Source organism: Amphiprion ocellaris, chromosome 22, assembly GCF_022539595.1.
Source record: "Amphiprion ocellaris isolate individual 3 ecotype Okinawa chromosome 22, ASM2253959v1, whole genome shotgun sequence".
NCBI classification, from domain to species: Eukaryota; Metazoa; Chordata; class Actinopteri; family Pomacentridae; genus Amphiprion; species Amphiprion ocellaris.
This window is the reverse complement of record NC_072787.1, coordinates 27,785,980-27,809,448: the sequence shown is the minus strand read 5'-3', so window position 1 is coordinate 27,809,448 and position 23,469 is coordinate 27,785,980. Positions and strand designations below refer to the sequence as shown.

Genomic DNA, 23,469 nt, shown 5'->3' with positions numbered 1-23,469 from the left:
GTGTAACCGGAGAGCTAAAAACGACCTCGCCACGTTTCACATGAGCCCGGAGAGTTGTTTTTCTAAGATGTACGCAGAGCTGCCGTGAGAATACTTTTCACCCAGCCGGTCCTGGGCTTTGTTGGGAAGAAGCGATGCGTTCAGGGACCTCGATAATTATTTTGGGCGACAGGGATGGCGAGTGGAGGAACGGAGGGACGACGAGATTCTTGGCGGAGGCAAAGTGTCAACCTCCATTTAGCGGCTCCGACACAGTATCTATCTGTTTTCTTTCTGTTTAAATTCCTCCCGTCCGTCCCTGTTTATCTTCCCCCTCCTCCCCCGCCTCCACACAGAGGACAATTAGGCTAATTGAACTTAATTGAACACATCATTAGCGACATTCCAAAAGCCGCATTCATGCGCCTCGCTGTAACCTCAGCCTACCCTGGCAGACGGAATAAACCGGTCATTGTTGCTGCTATTCTGGTGGTCGGTCCGTCTGCGGATTCGAACCGGCAACCCGGCGACGGGCTCATGTTCACTGACCCCCGAAAGAATGAAAGAGGCTGAAAATAAATCACAATTAGCATGTTTGCTTCCTCCGTTTGATCTCCTCCGTCCTCTTTGTTTCCGTCTTTTCCCGTCCCGCCTCCCTCCCCTCGTAGAACTCGCCGTGTTCCAGACACGTTCTGAGGAGGTTCTGGTTTCCTTTCGGTTCCCAGAGTGTTCCTCCTGAAGGCGATCTAAAAACATTACACTACTACGTTCTTTAAACTGACGACGTTCTACCTTTGTCATCGTCTAACGCTGTGGAACGCTGTGAGAACGTTGTATAGATTCTGTAACGTGTTCTCTTGACAACATCCTTAGAACATTGCGGCAACTATGTTCCACTTTTGTTTGTGTATCGCAGCACAAGAACATCTTAGAAAGAAATGTAAGTTTGAGAACATTCCTTTTTCGGTATCATGTGAAATCATCTGTAGAAGAACATTCTACAATGTGTTCCTTCAAAATATGGATAAAAGGTTCCACCTTTAATACATCACATGACAGAAACGTCCTAAAATATTCTGTCTTAAAATGACATTCTGTCATCTGAGGCCCCGATAACATCTGGAGGACATTTTGAAATGTTAGTCTGAGAACGTTCCTCCTTTGGTATCATGTAAAAACGTCTTGTAATAGAACGTTCTATAATGTGTTCTCTCGACAACGTCCTTAGAACATTGCGGCAATGATGTTCCACTTTTGCTTGCACAAGAATGTGTTAGAAAGAAATGTTGGTTCGAGAACGTTCCTTCTTTGGTATCGTGTGAAAATGTTTTATAGAAGAACATTCTATAATGTGTTCCCTCAAAAAATAGGCAAAATGTTCCACCTTTAATGCATCACATGACAGGAACATTCTAAAATGTTCCATATAGTAATCTGAGGCCTCGATAACATCTGGAGAACATTTTTTGAATGCTGATTTGAGAATGTTCCTCATTCCTCAGCATCCCCAGAACATCCTCAGACCATTGCAGCAGAATGTTCCACCTTTGTTCATATATTGCAGTATGAGAACGTTCCACAAAAATCATCTGAGGCCTCGATAACATCTGGAGAACAGTTTTTCAACGTTGGTTTGAGAACCTTTGTTATCACAGAACATGTTTTTATAGATGAACATTCTATGAATTTACTCCCTCATCAATTTGCAAAAACATCCTCAGAACATTCTAGGCAGAACGTTCCACCTTTGTTCCTATATCACAGTACAAGAATGTCTTCAAAAAAACGTTCTGTTATTTGAAGTCTCATAACTTCTTGTAAACATTTTCTCACTGTTAGTTTGAGAACGTTACTCCTTTGTTATCACGGAACATGTTTTATAGACAAATGTTCTGTCACGTGTTCCCTCAACAAAAAGGCAAAATGTTCAAATGTTCTACCTTCAATATGTCACATTACAGGAACGTTAGAAAACGTTTTGATATTTGGGGCCTCAACAACACCTAGAAAGTGTGAGAACGTTCCTTTGTTCATATATCGCAGTATGAAAACATCTTAGAAAGAACGTTGTCTTATCTGAGGTCTCATAACTTCTTGAAAATGTTTTTTAAATGTAGTTTGAGAACGTTCCTCCTTTGTTATCATGGAACATGTTCTATAATTTACTCCCTCATCAGTTTGCGTAAACATCCTCAGAACATTCCAGGCAGAACGTTCCACCTTTGTTAATATATCACATTACAAGAACATTCTACAAAAATCATCCGAGGCCTCGATAACATCTGGAGAACAGTTTTTCAACGTTGGTTTGAGAACCTTTGTTATCACAGAACATGTTTTTATAGATGAACATTCTATGAATTTACTCCCTCATCAATTTGCAAAAACATCCTCAGAACATTCTAGGCAGAACGTTCCACCTTTGTTTCTATATCACAGTACAAGAATGTCTTCAAAAAAACGTTCTGTTATTTGAAGTCTCATAACTTCTTGTAAACATTTTCTCACTGTTAGTTTGAGAACGTTACTCCTTTGTTATCACGGAACATGTTTTATAGACAAATGTTCTGTCACGTGTTCCCTCAACAAAAAGGCAAAATGTTCAAATGTTCTACCTTCAATATGTCACATTACAGGAACGTTAGAAAACGTTTTGATATTTGGGGCCTCAACAACACCTAGAAAGTGTGAGAACGTTCCTTTGTTCATATATCGCAGTATGAAAACATCTTAGAAAGAACGTTGTCTTATCTGAGGTCTCATAACTTCTTGAAAATGTTTTTTAAATGTAGTTTGAGAACGTTCCTCCTTTGTTATCATGGAACATGTTCTATAATTTACTCCCTCATCAGTTTGCGTAAACATCCTCAGAACATTCCAGGCAGAACGTTCCACCTTTGTTAATATATCACATTACAAGAACATTCTACAAAAATCATCCGAGGCCTCGATAACATCTGGAGAACAGTTTTTCAACGTTGGATTGAGAACCTTTGTTATCACAGAACATGTTTTTATAGATGAACATTCTATGAATTTACTCCCTCATCAATTTGCAAAAACATCCTCAGAACATTCTAGGCAGAACGTTCCACCTTTGTTCCTATATCACAGTACAAGAATGTCTTCAAAAAAACGTTCTGTTATTTGAAGTCTCATAACTTCTTGTAAACATTTTCTCACTGTTAGTTTGAGAACGTTACTCCTTTGTTATCACGGAACATGTTTTATAGACAAATGTTCTGTCACGTGTTCCCTCAACAAAAAGGCAAAATGTTCAAATGTTCTACCTTCAATATGTCACATTACAGGAACGTTAGAAAACGTTTTGATATTTGGGGCCTCAACAACACCTAGAAAGTGTGAGAACGTTCCTTTGTTCATATATCGCAGTATGAAAACATCTTAGAAAGAACGTTGTCTTATCTGAGGTCTCATAACTTCTTGAAAATGTTTTTTAAATGTAGTTTGAGAACGTTCCTCCTTTGTTATCATGGAACATGTTCTATAATTTACTCCCTCATCAGTTTGCGTAAACATCCTCAGAACATTCCAGGCAGAACGTTCCACCTTTGTTAATATATCACATTACAAGAACATTCTACAAAAATCATCCGAGGCCTCGATAACATCTGGAGAATGTTTTTTTTAAACACAGGTTTGAGAATGTTCCTCCTCTGTTATCATGGAACATCATCTGTGTTCCTCTGACATGTAAGCGTCGTACTAACTTCACGGGAACATTTGCTTAAGATGTTCCGTTTAGAGAACGATTAGAAGCGGTGGAACGTTGTGGGAACCTTCCTTTTTTCTTCTGTCGTCTGTTTCTTGGCAGTGGCTCTTCCTCTGTGTTTATCCTCCCTCTGCTGTCTTTGTTCCACGGGTTCCGCCGCTCGCTGTTCTCCGTTGCGTGTTAATGGTGTTTACAGTGTCGGGGCAGTTTGCCGGTTTGAATCCTCGGTTCTCTCCTCCTCGTTCCGCGTCCCGGCGGGGCTTTGAAGATGTTCCACGTCTGCAGAGATGAATCACTCGGTAGTAAACAGCCACAGATTGAGTCCAGACCTGCTGCTCACAAACAGCCGGGTTCCTCCGCCTCAGAAAGTAGTCCCTCCGGTTCCTCGTCTGGGGAAAGAAAAGAAATGGATTCATGAGGGGGAATCAGGGAGACAAATAGAACGTTCAGTTTTAAAATGGAAAATAATCTGTCTCAGAATAGAACTCAGATCTACTGCCGAAGAACTAGAATCAGACGAACCAAACTGACAAGATTTTCCTCACTTTAGGCTCATTTCTCCTCATTTTAGGATAATTTTTCCTCATTTTAGGCTCATTTTTCTCACTTTAGGCTCATTTCTCCTCACTTTAGGATAATTTTTCCTCATTTTAGGCTAATTTTTCCTCACTTTAGGCTCGTTTTTCCTCACTTTAGGCTCATTTTTCCTCACTTTAGGCTCATTTCTCCTCATTTTAGGCTAATTTTTCCTCATTTTAGGATAATTTCTCCTCATTTTAGGATAATTTTTCCTCACTTTGAGCTCATTTTTCCTCACTTTAGGCTCATTTCTCCTCATTTTAGGCTCATTTTTCCTCACTTCAGGCTCATTTTTCCTCATTTTAGGCTAATTTTTCCTCATTTTAGGCTCATTTTTCCTCACTTTAGGCTCGTTTTTCCTCACTTTAGGCTCATTTTTCCTCACTTTAGGCTCATTTCTCCTCATTTTAGGCTAATTTTTCCTCATTTTAGGATAATTTCTCCTCATTTTAGGATAATTTTTCCTCACTTTGAGCTCATTTTTCCTCACTTTAGGCTCATTTCTCCTCATTTTAGGCTCATTTTTCCTCACTTCAGGCTCATTTTTCCTCATTTTAGGCTCATTTTTTCTTACTTTAGGATCATTTTTCCTCACTTTAGGCTCATTTTTCCTCATTTTAGGCTCATTTTTCCTCATTTTAGGCTCAATTTTCCTCATTTTGGGCTCATTTTTCCTCATTTTAGGCTCATTTTTCCTCACTTTAGGCTCATTTTCCTCACTTTAGGATAATTTTTCCTCACTTTAGGCTCATTTCTCCTCACTTTAGGACAATTTTTCCTCATTTTAGGCTAATTTTTTCTCACTTTAGGCTAATTTTTCCTCACTTTGAGCTCATTTTTCCTCACTTTAGGCTCATTTCTCCTCATTCTAGTCTTATTATTCCTCACTTTGAGCTCATTTTTCCTCACTTTAGGCTCATTTTCCTCACTTTAGGATAATTTTTCCTCACTTTAGGCTCGTTTTTCCTCACTTTAGGCTCATTTCTCCTCACTTTAGGCTCATTTTTCCTCATTTTATGCTCATTTTCCTCATTTTAGGCTCATTTTTCCTCATTTTAGGCTCATTTTTTCTCACTTTAGGCTAAGTTTTCCTCACTTCAGGCTCATTTTTCCTCATTTTAGGCAAATTTTTTCTCACTTTATAACTTTTCCTCACTTGAGGCTCATTTTTCCTAATTTTAGTCTCATTTTTCCTCACTTCAGGCTTATTTTCCTGAATTTTAGGCTCATTTTTTTCTCACTTTAGGCTAATTTTTCCTCATTTTAGGCTCATTTCTCCTCACTTCGAGCTCATTTTTCCTCACTTTGAGCTAATTTTTCCTCATTTTAGGCTCATTTTTCCTAATTTTAGGCTCATTTTTCCTAATTTTAGGCTCATTTTTCCTGACTGTGCAGTTTTACCTCTTTGTGTCTCACTTTTGTTATTTTTGTTTTTTTTTGTTTCATCTGTGTGGTTTTTGCGTCTCTTTTAGAGACTTTTGTAATGAGACAAGTATTTTGATGATTTTTACTAATGTGGAACATTGGAAGTCTAATCACTTTTTGTGTTTTTAGTGTTTTTGTGTCGTTTGTATAAAAAGAGAATTTTCTTGTCGAAGCTGCTGCTGAGTTTTTGGTCTTCGGAGGTTTGAATCAGACCGATTTCTTCCTGAAGCTGCTGCTGGGTTGTAGTTTGTGAACTCTGGATTCGTCTCGTCTTGATTGGTCAGACAGACAGACGTTTTAATTTTTTTTGTCACCAGAGAGTCTGATTTATAGACGAAGCCTGAAAATGAAAAACAGAATCACAGCTGAAGTCTGACGTCTGCTTTGGTTTTCAGTTTGAGCAGCTTCTCACCGCTGGGCTCGTTTCGAGAACTTTAATTTGGTTCTAACTGGAACCCTCCGTCACCACTTTCACTCCGTTCACTTCTCCTGACTGTCAGCAGGAACAACACGAATATAGACAACATAAACAACACAAACAACAAACAACACAAACGACATAAACAACAGATACATGGACAACACACACAATACAAACAACATAAACACAAACATAAACAACACAAGCATAAACAACGCAAACAACAGAAACACAAACAACACAAAGACAAATGACACAAACATAAACAACACAAATATAAACAACACAAACGACAAACACGTTCTCTGGATCGACTGTTAAAACTGAACTCAGTGACACTTTAGTGCGTTCAGATCCAGGTTTTTTACACTTTTGTGCCTTTATTTTCATGCTTTTGTAGGTTAATATCTAATTTTTTTTAAGTTTTGTGCGGTAAAATCCAAGTTTTTGACACTTTGGTATGTTAATGTCCAGGCTTTTTACATTTTTGTGTGTTTATTTTTTAGGTTTTTGACACTTCAGTGCGTTTATTTTCAGGTTTTTGACCCTTTTGTGTGTTTATGTTTGAGGGTTTGATACTTTTGTGCATTAATTTTTTGGGTTTTTGACACTTTTCTGTGATTATTTTTGGGTTTTTGACACTTTTATGTGATTATTTTCAGGTTTTTGACACTTTTCTGTGATTATTTTCAGGTTTTTGACACTTTTCTGTGATTATTTTTAGGTTTTTGACACTTTCATGCATTCTAATCTGGGGTTTTTACAGTGTTGTGTGCTGATTTTGAGGCTCTCTGGTCTTGACGTTCTCCAGATTGTACTATTATGTGCAGAACGGTGCCAGTGGTCTTCATTTTTTATTTGGAAAAAGCAGTGAGTGCAGCAGAAGCATCATTTTTAAGAGACACAGCAGCGTTTCAGCAGGCAACCGCAGTAAAACGAAGAAATAAACGTAAACACCAGCTTTAAAACCACAGCACAGTCCGCAGGGCGCTGATCTGAGCTGTGATTGGTCGCTGCATTGATCTGAGCTGTGATTGGTCGCTGCATTGATCTGAGCTCTGATTGGTCGCTGCACCTGCCAGGTGTCCTCAGCTCTTTGTAGCCTCCATGGATTAAAAAAGGAATAAAAACAGACCAGTTGTCCCTGAAGCCAACATTAACCAGTCCAGAACCCACACATGTTTGGTTTGTGACACTTATGTACGTCAATATCCAGAGTTTTGCCTATTTAGTGCCGAAATATCTAAGTTTTTGACTACTTTCTGCGTTTTTGACACTTTGGTGTTTTTAAAAACTTTTTTTGGTTAATATTTAGGTTTTTGGTTATTGACACATTTTGTGGGCTTTTACCCATTCATATGTATATTTTTAGCATTTTTGTACATTAATAGCCAGGTTTTTGATGATATGGTGCATTGATAACCGAGTTTTTGCCGCTTTTGCACGTTAATATCCCAATTTTTCACTATACTATGCCTTAATATCCAGGTTTTTTCCTATTTTCTATGTTATTATTAGGCTTTTGACTATTTTTTGAGTTAATATTTAGATTTTTGACACTTGTGCATTAATGTTTAGGTTTTTAACTATGTGGTGCATTAATATCCAGGTTTTTGACCCTTTTGTGCATTAATATTTTAGTTTTTGACTGTTTTCTCCGTTAATACCCAGGCTTTTTACTATATTGTGCATCAATAACCAGGTTTTTGACACTGTTGTTGGTTAATATCTGAGTTGGTGACTATTTTCTGCATTAACAGACAGATTTTTGACCATTTTGTACATTAATATTTAGGTTTTTGACTATTTTGTGCATTAACATTCATGTTTTTGGCAATTTTCTGCATTAATATCCAGGTTTTTGACAATTTTCTGCATTGATATCCAGGTTTTTGACTATTTTCTGCATTAATATTTATTTTTTTGACTATTTTTTGAATTAATATTCAGGTTTTTGTCCAGTTTTCTGCATGAATATCCAGGTTTTTGACTATGTTATGTATTAACATTCAGGTTTTTGACAATTTTCTGCATGAATATCCAAGTTTTTGACTATTTTCTGTTTTAATATTCAGGTTTTTGACTATTTTCTGCATTGATATCCAGGTTTTTCACTATTTTCTGCATTAATATTTATTTTTTTGACTATTTTTTTGAATTAATATTCAGGTTTTTGTCCAGTTTTCTGCATGAATATCCAGGTTTTTGACTATTTTGTGCATTAACATTCAGGTTTTTGGCAATTTTCTGCATTAATATCCAGGTTTTTGACAATTTTCTGCATTGATATCCAGGTTTTTGACAATTTTCTGCATTGATATTCAGGTTTTTGACAATTTTCTGCATTGATATCCAGGTTTTTGACTATTTTCTGCATTAATATTTATTTTTTGACTATTTTTTTAATTAATATTCAGGTTTTTGACCACTTTTCTGCATGAATATCCAAGTTTTTGACTATTTTCTGCATTAATATTCAGGTTTTTGACTATTTTCTGCATTAATATTCAGGTTTTTGACCACTTTTCTGCATGAATATCCAAGTTTTTGACTATTTTCTGCATTAATATTCAGGTTTTTGACTATTTTCTGCATTAATATTCAGGTTTTTGACTATTTTCTGCATTAATATCCAGGCTTTTGACTATTTTCTGCATTAATATTGTGGTTTTTGACTATTGTCTGCATCAATATCCAGGTTTTGGACACTTTTGTGCTTTAATACCTGAGTTTTTTTCATTTTTCTGCAGATTTTTGCCCCTTTTGTTTATGAATCTTCGTGTTTTTGACCATAGGGTGCTGCTCTGCTCTGTCACAGCGTTGCGTCCTGAACTCTGGTGTTTCCGTCTGCAGTGAGGAGCCGTCAGCGGCAAGTTTCTGCATTAATATTCAGGTTTTTCCGGCAGCTCGTTTCTGCCTTCAGACTGATGTGTCTCGTGCAGGAAAAGCTGCAGAATGAGACCAGATGTAGGCCGGACGGAGGACGTCCTGGTATTTCTGGCATTCAGGACGTTCTGAATGTTTTTGTGGAGAACTTTACAGCGCGGGGTTAAAACTGAATCCTTTAATGTGAAGCGATGGCGCTTTAGATGAAGCAGCAGGAAGCACAACGTCTCCTGATCCTCCACATCTGTCACATCTGTCTCACCTCCAGCCTCCTCCTCGGCTCGTCCTCCTGACAGGAGCTGCAGCAGGTTGTAGGAGAGAAAAACACACTCAGAGCCGCTGTAAACAAACACGCACATTTACATAAACAGCACAGTCGTGTCCAGACTGAATATCTGGTTTATAGACACTTGAACGTCACTAAAGATCCACGTTATTCACACTTTTCTGTCTTAGTATCCTGTTTATGATACTTCATGCATTAATATCCAGATTTTGAGCATTTTTGTGTGTTAACGTCCAGATTATTGACTTTTTTCTTTGTTAATATTTTGCTTTTTGACACTTTTTTACATTTATATCCAGATTATTGATACTTGTACATTAATATTTAGGTTTTTAACTTTGCTGAGTTAATATCCAGGTTTTTTACACCATTGAGTGTTAATATTCACACTATTAACACTTTTATGCATTATTATCCAGATTAATGACTTTTTTTATTGTTGATGTTTTGCATTTTGACACTTTTTTACCTTAATATTAAGATTATAGACACTTTTGTACGTTAATATTTAGGTTTTTGACACTTTTATGTGTTAATACCCCGAATGTTGAATTTTTTCTTTGCAATATTTAGCATTTTGACCCTTTTTTAAACGTTAATATCCAGATTATTGACATTTTTGTGTGTCAATATTTATGTTTTTTACACTTTCATACGTTGATATCCAGATTTTCAGCATTTTTGTGCATTAAAATGCAGATTATTGACTTTTTTCTTTGTTAATATTTAGTGTTTTGACACTTTTTTACATTTATATCCAGATTATTGACACTTTCATTCATAGTTATCCAATTTTTGGGCATTTTTGTGTGTTGTTTTTCAGGTCATTGAAGTTTTTGTGTGTTAATATGAATATTTTTGACCCTTTGTACATTAATATCCAGGTTTTTGACTACTTTCTGCATCAATATCCAGGTTTTTTAAAACTTTTGTTGGTAAATATCCAAGTTTTGGCCTATATTCTGTGTTAATATCCAGGTTTTTAAAACTTGTGTTGGTTAATATTGAGGTTTTTGAGACTTTTGGTCGTTAATATCCAGGTTTTTATAACTTTAGTTGGTTAGTATTCAGGTTTTTGAGACTTAGTGGGGTAATTGTGGGACTTTGAGGTCTGTGGACACTGGACGAGGTGCAGATTCCACAACAGACTAACTGGAAGCGAGTTGTGTGTTTTACAGCTGCTTCATTTTCACCTCATCAGCAACTCATAAATCTAGACCTGGTCGGAACTCTGCTAAGGTTTCTGCTGTTCTGTTTTCCTCAACAGCCTGAGCTGAAGATCCTCAGTAGCTTCATGAGCTTTCATGGCTGTGGAGTCCAAAACAAACCTTAAAATGTCTACATCTTTCTGGCATTCCCTGGCTTTGGTTTCAACTCTGTGGATCTAATTCTTTGTGATATTCGTCTAATTGTAATTTGCTGAGGCTGGTTTGAGGTGGAGCTTCATAAACATCAGCTGTGATAAGTCTTATTTATGCATTAATTATGATTTATCCCGTCATACGATGCAACAGAAAGCCAATATGAAATCAGAGGAGCATTTCTTTTCTGGTAAAACTGTCAAGAACAAGAGAAATAACCTTAAAATGCAAATAAGACTGAATTCAAACCACAGAAGAAGTAGAATAACCAGTAAAAGTCCAATGAAAACATGTGAAGGAGTGTTTTAAACATCCTCTTAAAAGCTTCTTTTATTGGCTGTTTTTATTTGTGTGAAGTTCTGAGAAAATAACCGTAACAGAGAAACACATGGCTGGTTGGTGGAGGTCCATGATGATATGTGATGGTTTAAACTGGGTTTCTGATGGTCTGGCTCACTTTTTGTTGTATAAATTGAATGTATAGTCATATTTAATGGTCTAAACTGGTGGATGAGAGGTGAAACGTTTTCGACTCACACGAGGTTAGTCCAGTTGCCATAACTTATGCTTGCTTGAGGTCTAAACTGGGTTTTCATGGTTTAAACTGGATTCTTGGTAGTCTAACTCCTTTTTGATGGTCTACACTTAGGTTTGGTTGCTGGATGTTTACTGGTATATACTGGTCTAAACTGGGTATTTATTGATTCAACCTGGATATTTATTGGAGTAAGCTGGATATTTATGAGTCTAAACTGGGTGTTTACTGGTCTAAACTGGATATTTGATGACTTTTACTGGGTATTTGATGATCTAAACTGGGTGTTTATTCATCTAAACTGTATATTTATTGGTCTAAACTGGGTATTTATTGATCTAAACTGGGTATTTATTGGTCTAAACTGAATATTTATTGGTCTAAACTGGGTATTTATTGGTCTAAACTGGGTAATTATTGGTCTAAACTGGATATTTATTGGTCTAAACTGGATATTTATTGGTCTAAACTGGGTATTTATTGGTCTAAACTGGGTGTTTATTGGTCTAAACTGGGTATTTATTGGTCTACACTGGGTATTTATTGGTCTAAACTGGGTATTTATTGGTCTAAACTGGGTATTTATTGGTCTACACTGGGTATTTATTGGTCTATACTGGGTAATTATTAGTCTAAACTTGGTAATTATTGGTCTAAACTGGATATTTATTGGTCTAAACTGGATATTTATTGGTCTAAACTGGATATTTATTGGTCTAAACTGGATATTTATTGGTCTAAACTGGGTATTTATTGGTCTAAACTGGGTGTTTATTGGTCTAAACTGGGTATTTATTGGTCTACACTGGGTATTTATTGGTCTACACTGGGTATTTATTGGTCTATACTGGGTAATTATTAGTCTATACTGGGTATGTATTGGTCTATACTGGGTATTTATTGGTCTAAACTGGGTGTTTATTGGTCTAAACTGGGTATTTAATGGCTTAAACTGAGTATTTGATGGTTTTAACTGGGTTCTCAGCGGTCTGACTCCTTTGTGGGTCTAAACGTGGGTTTGGTGGCTGAAACTTGATGTTTGTTGATATTTGATGGTCTAAACTGGGTTTCTTAGAAAACATGTTTGCCCCACCTTGGGGCTTTTGGGGCCCTGGGGCAGTTGGTAACTCATCTTTGAAGCAACCTTGTTAAAATTCCAGATTGCTTTGATGTGAGAAAAGAAGAAATGTCCTGATGAAGCGGTTCTGGTTGGGTTCTGGTTGGGTTTTAGTTGGGTTCTGATTGGGTTCTGGTTGTGTTCTGGTTGGGTTCTGATTGGGTTCTGGTTGGGTTCTGGTTGTGTTCCGGTTGGGTTCTGGTTGTGTCCCAGTTGTGTTCTGGTTGGGTTCCGATTGGGTTCTGGTTGTGTTCCAGTTGTGTTCTGGTTGGGTTCCGATTGGGTTCTGGTTGTGTTCCAGTTGTGTTCTGGTTGGGCTCCGATTGGGTTCTGGTTGTGTTCCGGTTGTGTTCTGGTTGTGTTCTAATTGGGTTCTGATTGGGTTCTGGTTGGGTTCTGATTGTGTTCTGTTTGGGTTCCAGGTGTGTTCCGGTTGGGTTCTGGTTGGGTTCTGGTTGTGTTCCGGTTGGGTTCTGGTTGTGTCCCGGTTGGGTTCTGGTTGTGTTCCGGTTGTGTTCTGGTTGTGTTCTGATTGGGTTCTGGTTGTGTTCTGGTTGTGTTCTGGTTGTGTTCTGATTGTGTTCTGATTGGGTTCTGGTTGTGTTCTGGTTGTGTTCTGATTGTGTTCTGCTTGGGTTCCAGGTGTGTTCCGGTTGTCTTCCGGTTGGGTTCTGATTGGGTTCTGGTCCTCTGTATTCTGTGGATTCAGTCTGAACTTTGAGGTGTCTGATAACACGACTTAATCTCTTGAAGCTCTGCTCAGTAGATGTGTTTCTCCGCTGTGTGTGTGTTTAAGGGGGATTACGGAGGATTTAATAAGATTTATCATCAACCAGCCGTCCTTTCAACAACATACCACTCTGTGTTTGTGTCGCACGCTGGCAGGATCTGTTGTTTAGCTCTGCTGGCCGCTACGTCTGATAAATCAAATCAAAGTCATAATACGTCCCCGGGGCCGGTGGGGGAGTTGGGGAATGTCTGGAGGCTGCTGCCAATGACGATGTTCGACTCAAATGTCAGTTTATCGTTTCCCATTTCTGCGTCAGAGAGTCAAACTGAAGTGTCAGACGTGAACGGCTGATGAAAGATTTTTGATTCTGTGAAAGATTCCAACAGTTCTAGTGTAGCCCACCGGACATGTTTTCTTCTAAAACTGGCTGTTTGTTGGTCTGAACTGGATTTCTGACAGTCAAACTTCTTTTCTGATGATCTAAATGTAATATTTTGTGCCTGAAACTGAATGTATCCTGGGATTTAATAGTCTAATCAGAGCATTTGATGGTCTAAACTGGGATTTAGGTGGTCTAATGCTGTAGTTGATGGTCTAAATTAGGTATCAGACCTCCCACACTGGTCGTAGGATGGTTGAAACTGGACCTTTGTTGGTATTTAATGGTCTGAAGTGGGTATTTGATAGTTTAAACTCTGTTCTTATGATCTATGCTGAGTATTAGATGGGGTAGACTGGTTGTATGATGGTGTCTGACAATCTAAACTAGATGTTTGGTGCCTTAAAAGGTCTTTTAATAGTCGAACTGTATTTCTGATGGTCTAAATTGAATATACGATGGGTTTTGATGGCCTACAGGTGGTTCTGAGGGTCTAAACCGGGTTTTTATTAGTGTAGGTCTGTTTCTAATGGTCTAAACTTAACATTTGATGGTTGAAATGTTATGTTCTTTCATATTTGATGGTATAAACTAGGTTTTTGTCGGTCTAGGCTGGATAAAAGATGGATTTTAGTGGTGTAAAGTTAATGGCTGACAGTCTAAGATCGGCATTTGATGGTCTTTACTCACAGTCACAGCTTCATGTTAAATGGTTGAAACTGGATGCATATTGATATTTAATAGTGTAAACGGAACATTTGATGGTGTGAACTGAGTATTTGCTGGTTGGCACTGGTTCTTGTAGTGGTATTTGATCGTTTATTAACTTGGTATTGGATGCTCTGGACTGGCTGAATAAAGGTTGTTGATGGTCTAAATGAACATTTTTAGGTCCTTGAATGCTGTTTCTGGTGGTTTAAACCAGACTTAATGCGGGTTTTGATGGAATAAAATGAAAATTTCATGGTGTAAAGCTTTGGTTGAACTTTAAGTGTTCCAGTTGAGCTTTTTTTTAAGGTTTAAAGATGGGCCTCATGTAACAGTTTGGTGGGAAAACGTGAGCCTGAGAAGCACCTTAAGGCTGCAGCTCCCTGATTCCCTCGGTGAAGAGGAGGGATGTAACTCTAGAGGACATGTGCTCTCCTCCCTCACCGCCCGCTGGCCCAGAAATCAGCTTTTATGAGTTGTCGAGACGAGAGTTTGTAAGGATCAGTCTTGTGTAAATGGAGGGGGATTACAGGGAGGTGATGAGCTGTGAGCTGAAGACTTGCAGAGGTCGGACAGACTCCAGGAAACACACTTGTTGTCTCTGAGTGTAAATGAGCTGCTGGAACTTGTTGTTTCTCACCTGCTCTGTTGCTCCACTGGACAGGACTCAACCAAACTTCTGATCCACTTCATGTCCTGTTTTGGCCTCTTGTGCACTCGATCCCCTGGAGGAGAATCTCAGCAGACGCTCGTATTTCTTCTTTTTTTTTTGGGGGGGGGGGGGGGGGTGTCTTTTCCTGTTTTCCGCTCATGACGGTGAACATTGCTGGAATTCTTCTGGTTTAATAAGCAACAGTGTTTAAGATGAGCATCTGGATTCCTCCGTGATGCATTCAAGGCCTTCCAGTCAGAGCTCACGGTCAAATACCAGAAACACCCAAAGACTCGGCGTATCTCCACCTGAAAGTTTAGTGAATCTGTCGGGGAATTTCTGCTTTTTCCTGCAAAAAATACAGATTCAGATTGAGCTGTGAAGTCTTTCTTTGAAGGTCTAAACTGAGCATTTGGTGGTCTACAATGGTTTTTGATTGTCTAAAATTGGTATTTGCTGCTTGAAACTGAATGTTTGATGGTATTTAATAGTCTAAGCTGAGCATTTAATCATCTAAACTGGGTATTTTGTGAGTTCTAAATTGTTGTTTTTTGTAGTCCAAATCCAATTGTTGACAGCGTAAACTGAGTATTTGACAGTTGAATTTGGTTGAAACTGGATATATAATCACATTTAATCATCTAAACTGGCCTTTTTTTGTGTTAAATCCATTATTGATAGTGTAAACAGGGTATTTGATGGTTGAAATGGGATGTGTAGTTGAATTTGATGGCCTTAACATGTTTATTGGTATAAGCTGGATGTTTAATGGTAGTTAATGGTCACCATTGCTGTTTGATCGTCTAACTCTGTTTTTGACAGCCTAAACTGAGTATTTGATGATTGAAATTGGATGTATAGTTACATTTAATGGTCTAAACAAAATATTTAAATGTATGAACTGGGCATTGGCTAGTTGTTGGTGGTCTAAATAATTTTTTTGATAGTCTAAACTTAATGTTTAATGGTTGAAACTGGATATGTAATGGTATTTGGTGGCCTGAACTGAGTATATGACGTCTGAAATTAGCTGTAAAGTGGAATTGAATGGTCTAAAGTTATTTGACATTGTAAACTGGATGTATAATGGTACTTAATGGTCTAAACTGAGTATTTGGTGGTGTAGCTTGTGTTTTAGGTGGCCTATATTTATGTTTGATGGGCTAAACTGTGTATTTGATGGTTACAACTGGATCTATAGTGACATTTAATGGTCTGAACAAAAATATTTAAAGGTATAAACTTCATTTATCATGATTTTTAATGGTAGAAACTCAATATATAATGGTATATGACAACATTAAACAGCCTAAACTGGGTTTTTGGCAGTCCAACTTAGTTTTTTACAGTCTGAAATTAGTATCTGATGGTTAAAACTGGATATGTAATCATAATTAATGGTCTAAACTAAATGTTTGATGAGTGAAAGTAGATATATATAGAGGTACTGGACTAGGTGTTTGTTGGTTTAAATCCATTTTTGACGACATAAACTGTGTGTTTGATGGTTAAAACTGGATATATAGTGACATTTAATGGTCTGAACAAAATATTTGTATATAAGTATACACAAGCAAGTATACACTTGATTTATCATGGTTTCTAATGGTGTAGACTCGATATATAATGGTATATACAACATTAAACAGCCTAAACTGGGTCTTTGGCAGTCTAAAGTTTTAGTGTTTGATGGTTAAAACTGGATATGTAATTGTAATTAGTGGTCTGAGCTAAATATTTGATGAGTGAAAGTAGATACATAGTGGTATTGAGTGGCTTCAACTCGGTATTTGTTGGTCTAACTCTGTTTTTAATGGCCTAAACTGAGTATTTGCTGATTGAAACTGGATGTATAGTTAGATTTAATACTCTAAACAAAACATTTAATGGTATAAACTGGGCATTGGATTATTGTTGGTTTTCTAAATCAATTATTTGATTACCTAAACTTAATAATTTAGGGTTTCAACTTGGTGTTTGTTGGTCTAACTCTGTTTTTAATGACCTAAACTGAGTATCTGATGATTGAATTTGGAGATATAGTAACATTTAATGATCTGAACAAAATATCTGATGGTATAGACTGGGCATTGCATGGTTGTTGGTTGTCTAAATCAATTGTTTGATGATCTAAACTTAATATTTAATGGTTTCGACTGGGTATTTGTTGATTTAAATCCATTTCTGGGGGCCTAAACTGAGTATTTGGAGATTGAAACTGGATTTTTACTGATATTTAACAATAATCTGGATTTTGGACCAACTTGTTGTTTAATTTTGGCGTTTCCACGTACAGGTAACGTGATGTTTGCAGCCCTGGTTGAACACAGAATGCAGTGGCAGATAATTACTCGTTTGGTTTTGAAAGTTAACATGATTCAGCAGAAGAGCAGCAGCGTCAGAATTAATTTACGGTGAGGCTGGAAATCACGTCTGTTGTTCTAATAAGCAGCTGGACCTGATCCTCTGCACTGTCGGAAATCTGCCTTTTTTAAACATTTTAACTCCAATTTCTCCAACATTCTGTTGTTATTTTGCACAGTTTCACAGCATTTGTTATATTACAGATAATGAATAGTAAAATCACAGGCAAAAATGTTTTCATTTATGGGTTAACTGTAAAAAAAATCTGCAAATTAACGTCTCAAAAACAGTTTTAAAAAACTGACAGATTTTCTCAGATTGTATCGACCTAAATCACAAAAAAGTCTGAGAATTTAGCAGTAAAAACTTGTAAATGCCATCATGAATGCGTATTTTGTTCTTTTCCAACATTTAGTGTTCAAATATCTGTGAAAACAAACTGTGAAACAGCAGAGAGCTGTTAAAGGTCTTTTATTTCCGTCCTTTAGAGGCGTCACTGAGAAACCATGAATGAACAGAGCTTCTAGTTTTTATCCTCGCCTCCACACACCATTCACCAACAATCGCCCACCAGCGACAGACCCACATTTATGGAACCCGCCGAGGACCCGGACCTTCTAGGAAACTGGTCTGGTTCTGGGTCTGGTTCTGGGTCTGGTTCTGGTGCTGGGTCAAAAACCTTTTGTGGTTCGACTGGTTTCATCTTCTTCAGACGGAACTTTTTCTGGTTTCTTTCCTCCTAAAGACATGAAACTGAACTTATCTGGACAAACAGGACTTTGGAGGAAACTCTGGTCCACAGTTTGTTCTGGTTCTGACACTCCGACTGATCCACAGAAGAATCTGATGTTCTGCTGATGTTCTGATGTTCTGTTGTTCTGATGCTTTGATGTTCTGTTGTTCTGGTGTGGTTCTAACCTGGTGTCTGTGTCTCCTCAGGTGAGGTTCCAGGTGTGGTGAACTTCGTCTTGTCTAAAGATGGTGGTGATCTTTCTCTGGTGGAGCAGGCCAACGTCTGGCTCTTCCTCCGTCTGTCCAAGTCCAACCGGAGCCGAGCCAAAGTCACCATCCGTCTGTTCCACCAGCACCGTCCGACCGCTGGCCGGCCGCCGCAGGACGAGGCCCCGCTGGCGGAGAAGACGGTGGACACCCGGCGCAGCGGCTGGCATTCCTTCCCGGTGTCGGCGTCAGTCCAGACGCTGCTGGAGGCCGGCGGCTCCACGCTGGGCCTCAGGGTGACCTGCGACCTCTGCGCCGACACCGGCGCCACGCTGGTCCTGGTGTCGGAGGCGTCGCAGCGCGGCGGCCAGCGGGAGCAGTCCCACCGGCCCTTCCTCATGGCCGTGGTGCGGCAGGGCGACGGAGACTCGCGGCGGCGCCAGAAGCGAGGCCTGGAGTGCGACGGGAAGGTCCGGGTCTGCTGCAAGCGGCAGTTCTACGTCAACTTCAAGGACATCGGCTGGAACGACTGGATCATCGCGCCGCCCGGTTACCACGCCAACTACTGCGAGGGTGAGTGCCCCTCCCACGTGGCGAGCATCACCGGCTCCACGCTGTCCTTCCACTCCACCGTCATCAGCCACTACCGCATGAGGGGCTACAGCCCCTTCCAGAACCTGCGGTCCTGCTGCGTTCCCACCCGGCTACGGGCCATGTCCATGCTGTACTACAACGAGGAGCAGAAGATCATCAAGAAGGACATCCAGAACATGATCGTGGAGGAGTGCGGCTGCTCGTAAAGCGGCCCGGGACTCGGCGGCCGAGGGGAACCGGAGTTGGTCCAACTGTCCGCCAAGCCTCCGGTCCGAGTCGCTGTCTGGGACTAAAAGTCGACTCCGGCGGAACTCAGTCTCCACTGCGATAAGAAAAAAGAGAGAAAAAAAGAATATCTAATATATTTTTGTTACAAACGGAGGGAGCGAGTCATATTTATGAGGCTGAGACGTTCATGCACCGCCGAGCATCAACGAGGTGCCTGAAAAAAACTAAAAAAAACTACGAACACGAAACTCTAAAACTATGCAACTTGTTTCACATATTACAACCTTTACCCACTTTACTCTGTTCGTTCCAACTGTTTACTTTAAAATGTCCGACGAAGAAAGACTGTGTGTGTGTGTGTGTGTGTGTGTGTGTGTGTGTGTGTTATAGAGAGAGAGTGTGTGTGTGTGTGTGTGTGTGTGTGTGTGTGTGTGTGTGTGTGTGTGTGTGTGTGTGTGTGTGTGTGTGTGTGTGTGTGTGTGTGTGTGTGGAGAGATACTTGAAAGAAACAAGTTGGCGGCTGCTGGAACCAAACACTTCTTTTCGTTGCCATGGTTACCATGTTGATGTTCTAATTATTATTGTCAGTATATTAATATTATTGTTGTTTTTTTAACGTTACAAATGTTGTTTTGCACTAATAGTGAGAAAACACCTGGATGAGCTCACGCCCACTAAAACACCTTCTGATTGGCCGAGCCGGCTGTCCGTCAGGCAGCAGGTTCTACAGAGACTGAAGAGAAGAAAAACAAGATTCAAGCGTAAAAAAAACCCCACATTTTTCTGTGTTGGTTTCAAGAAATCCAACAGATAAAGTGTGTCTCAAACTGAGGCCTAGAAAAACACAAATATAACTGAAAACCTGCGCTAAGAGTCAAACATCAGGATTCTGTCCACATCTGTAGGGACGCTAACAGTTAGCTCGGATACAAACGGCACGTTGTTCTAAAGCTGCATCTGAACAAAAAGCACTTAGAGGAAGGACAAGGTCCTCGTTAATCAGCCTAAATAATGAAATCTGAGCCGCCTCACTTTAATTCTTCAATAAATCGAGATTAAAAGTATTTTAGGTGACGTTTCTCGCTTAAAAATGTAATTAAAATACCCTTAAACTAACTTTACGTTGACATTAAAACGACCTTTAACTAAATCAGCGGGTTTAAAAAACATCATCAGCCACAAATCTGAACTTCAAATGATCTCGTTTGAATGTTTTCTAAAAATAAGCATTTAGCTGGAATCGGAACCAAAAAAATGTTTTTCACAAAATTTTTTGTTTTCCAGAGTCTGGTTCGAGCAAACAGTTTATATTTTTTTTTTTTTTTTTTTTATTTTAATTTTGCTGAATTTTTGTTTTTACATAGAATCTATTTTCAGCAGATGGTTTATTTTTGGTGAATTTTAAGATGTAGATTTTTGTTTTGCAAGAAATCTGAAAATCTTTAGCAAAAGGTTCATTTTTGGTTAATTTTTTTCAATTTTTCAATTTTTATATTTTTTTTTACAGAATCTGATTCTAGCAAACGATTTATTTCTAGTTAATTTTGAAATTTTCGCTTTTTTTCTTCACAGAAGCTGATTTTAGCAAAAGGTTTATTTCTGGTTATTTTATAAAGATTTCACAATTTTTTTGTTTTTCCTCAATCTGATTCTAGCAAAAGGTTTATTCTTGGTTAATTGTTTAAAATTTTGCAGAATTTTTGGTTTTTTTGCAGAATCAGATTCCAGCAGATGGTTTATTTTTGGTGATTTTTTTTAAGATTTAGTAGATTTTTTTTAGTTTTGCAAAAAGTCTGATTCTAGCAAAAGGTTTATTTTTGGTTAATTTATAAAGATTTTGCAATTTTTTTGTTTTTCGCAGAATGTGGTTCCAGGAAAACGTTTATTTTTGGTGAATTTTAAAATATTTCGGATGAAGAGACGAGATGAGCAGCAGGAAAGCCACCAATTCTTTGTGTTTCTGGCTGATTAACGAGTTGCTTGGAGATTTTTCTAAAAGATAAAGTGACTTTTAAACCTGCCGGCTGGTTTCTGGATGGTTTTTCCGTCCATTTGAGGCCGTTTTTGACTCTTTCTGAAACTTGTTTTAAAATGTCGACGTCGCTGCAGTAAATTCTCTCGGTCTTTTGGTAAAACGGAAACAAACCTTTAGTTCGCTTTAGGACTAAGAGTCGACCGGATTCGCTTCCTCCAGCCTGATTGGTGTAAAAACTGCAGCAGATTCAGAACAAAGTCTGTAAAATGTGGACGTTTCACTTCGTAGCTTTGTTTAGTTTCTCCTTCACTTGTGGTGTTTTTTTCTCTCATCCATGACTCCATTTCCCACAATGCTTTACTGCTCAGCGCCGTGTTTCTGGGAGGAAACGGACGTTGGGTTCTGCTTGTTTTCCGTCGGTTTTTTCGCCCAAAGTCTGGACGGTCGGCCGCCGCCACATGGTTCATTTGTGCTTTTCTTTCTTTGGGTCGTCGGGGTTCTTCTGGACCGTGTACAAACAAAACGTCAGTGCAGAAAAAAAAGCCTAAAAAAAATGACTAAAAGAAGTGGTTGTGTTTGTTCCGATTCTGTTCTTTTTGTCAAGACGAAAAAAAAACGAGACTGAACGAAGTGGACAAAGAATAAAAAGTCTATTTTTTATTCTGTATATATGGAACCAAGACTCCAGTCTGTTGCATTGCTTTGTTGTACAAATCCAATGTGCTTGTGGCATTTTTCTAATCTAATTTATTTTACTGTATTTTTTGTTTTCTGCTTCACCATTAAAGTTTAAAGGATGTACACAAAGAAACGCGCCTCATTGGTCCTTTTCCTGCTCACTTTATTCCATTTAAATCAGAAAAAGCACGGAACGATTAGACCAGGAGCATTAAACTCATCTTAGTTCCACATTCAGCCCAGTTTGATCTCCATGGAAACCAGTAAAACCACAGCATCACGTTTATAGAACATACTATAACATTTATAGAACATAATCTAACATTTATAGAGTATATTATAACATTTTTATAACATACTATAACATTTATAGAACACACTAACGTTTATAGACAATACTATAATGTTTATAGAACATATAGCATTTATAGAACATACTATAACATTTATAGAAAATATTACATTTATAGAACATTACATTTATAGAACATACTATAACGTTTATATAACATGCTATGACATTTATAGAACATGCTGTAACATTTTTATAACATACCGTAATGTTTATAGAACATACTATAATGTTTATAGAACATACTACGACATTACTATTACTATTATTATTACATAACATACTAAGGCAGATTTCATAACATATTCTACTAGGACATTTTTAGTTGTTTTTTTTCTGTTTTAAAACATTTCCTACTGTTATATTAGACAATGAAATGTTCCACAATGTATTTAGTGAACAGATCAGTTCGTCTCCACATTAAAACACTAAAACACTGAAAGCCTTTCACTGTTTTCAGCTGCTTCCAGTCCACGAGGACTTCAGGACTTACCCTGTCTGGTTAATTTCAGCTCCTGTCGGTGGTTCCTCAGGGTTCCTCAGGGTTCCTCAGGGTTCCTCAGGGTTTTTCTGCTCAGCGTGACGTGATGAAGCCTACAGAGCGTCGACCGCTGGCAGGAAACTCCCCGCTGTGGTCGCTCTGCTGTTCGTCTGCAGCTTTAATCTTCCTCAAAGCCAGATGTGGAGTCATGGTTCTGCCGTTCTGATGCTTCGCATGTTGCTTCGCTGTCCTCCTGTCATTAGGAGCTCCATCTATTTATACTGCGGACGCTGACCTGACAGGAAGTCCTGACAGGAAGTCCTGACAGGAAGTCCTGACAGGAAGTCCTGACGTCCAGTCGCTCAGGAGAAGCTTCACATCATTTACTACACTGGGATCTCTGAGGGTTTGACTGTAATAGGACATTTTTAATAACAGACTAAACTGTGGTGTTCGGTAATTAAGAAACAAATCTGAGTCAGTTAAATTGGTAGTATAATGATACCGCCACCTCCATGCTTGACAGTAGGTTTAGATCCAGAGGATTGGAGATGAACCAGAGGAGATGTTTAAACAAACATTAGAAGAGTTTTTTTTGTTGGATGTAAATGACTGTATGTCCTCACAACACACACACACACACACACACACACACACACACACACACATACACACACACACACACACACACACTTCCCTTCATCCTCAAAATAAATCTAACTTTGTTCGTGTTTCCTAACAACAGCACACAAAAAACCTCAGAGCATGACCTCATCAGTGCAACACACACACACACACACACACACACACACACACACACACAGTTTAAACTCGTCTTGGTTTCTGCTCCACCAAACAGGATTTTTCCTCTGAACATCTTAACAAACGTGGAATCAAACCTATTTTCTTTTTCCTGATGTTTCTGAAAATAAAACCTGCTGCTGACGTTCGTATTAATAGAAAATGAATCTCAGTCACAGGAACCAAAGCAGCACTTTCACTTTAACCACGTTCTGCTGCCGTGTTCTTTTAAATAAGGAGAACTTCAGGATCCACATTTCTGATGT

The 23,469-nt window shown here is 38.5% G+C and overlaps 1 protein-coding gene across 1 annotated transcript in view; it reads left to right on the top strand.

The window, feature by feature from the left end:
- Positions 1-21,702, top strand: part of inhbaa (inhibin subunit beta Aa) — a 30,109-nt gene extending 8,407 nt beyond the window's left edge. The window contains exon 2 of the mRNA XM_023289603.3: positions 18,095-21,702. Within this exon, the coding sequence (XP_023145371.2) occupies positions 18,095-18,894 (800 nt within the window). The 3' untranslated portion in view covers positions 18,895-21,702. The remainder of the gene's footprint in view (positions 1-18,094) is intronic.
- Positions 21,703-23,469: the final 1,767 nt, after the last annotated feature.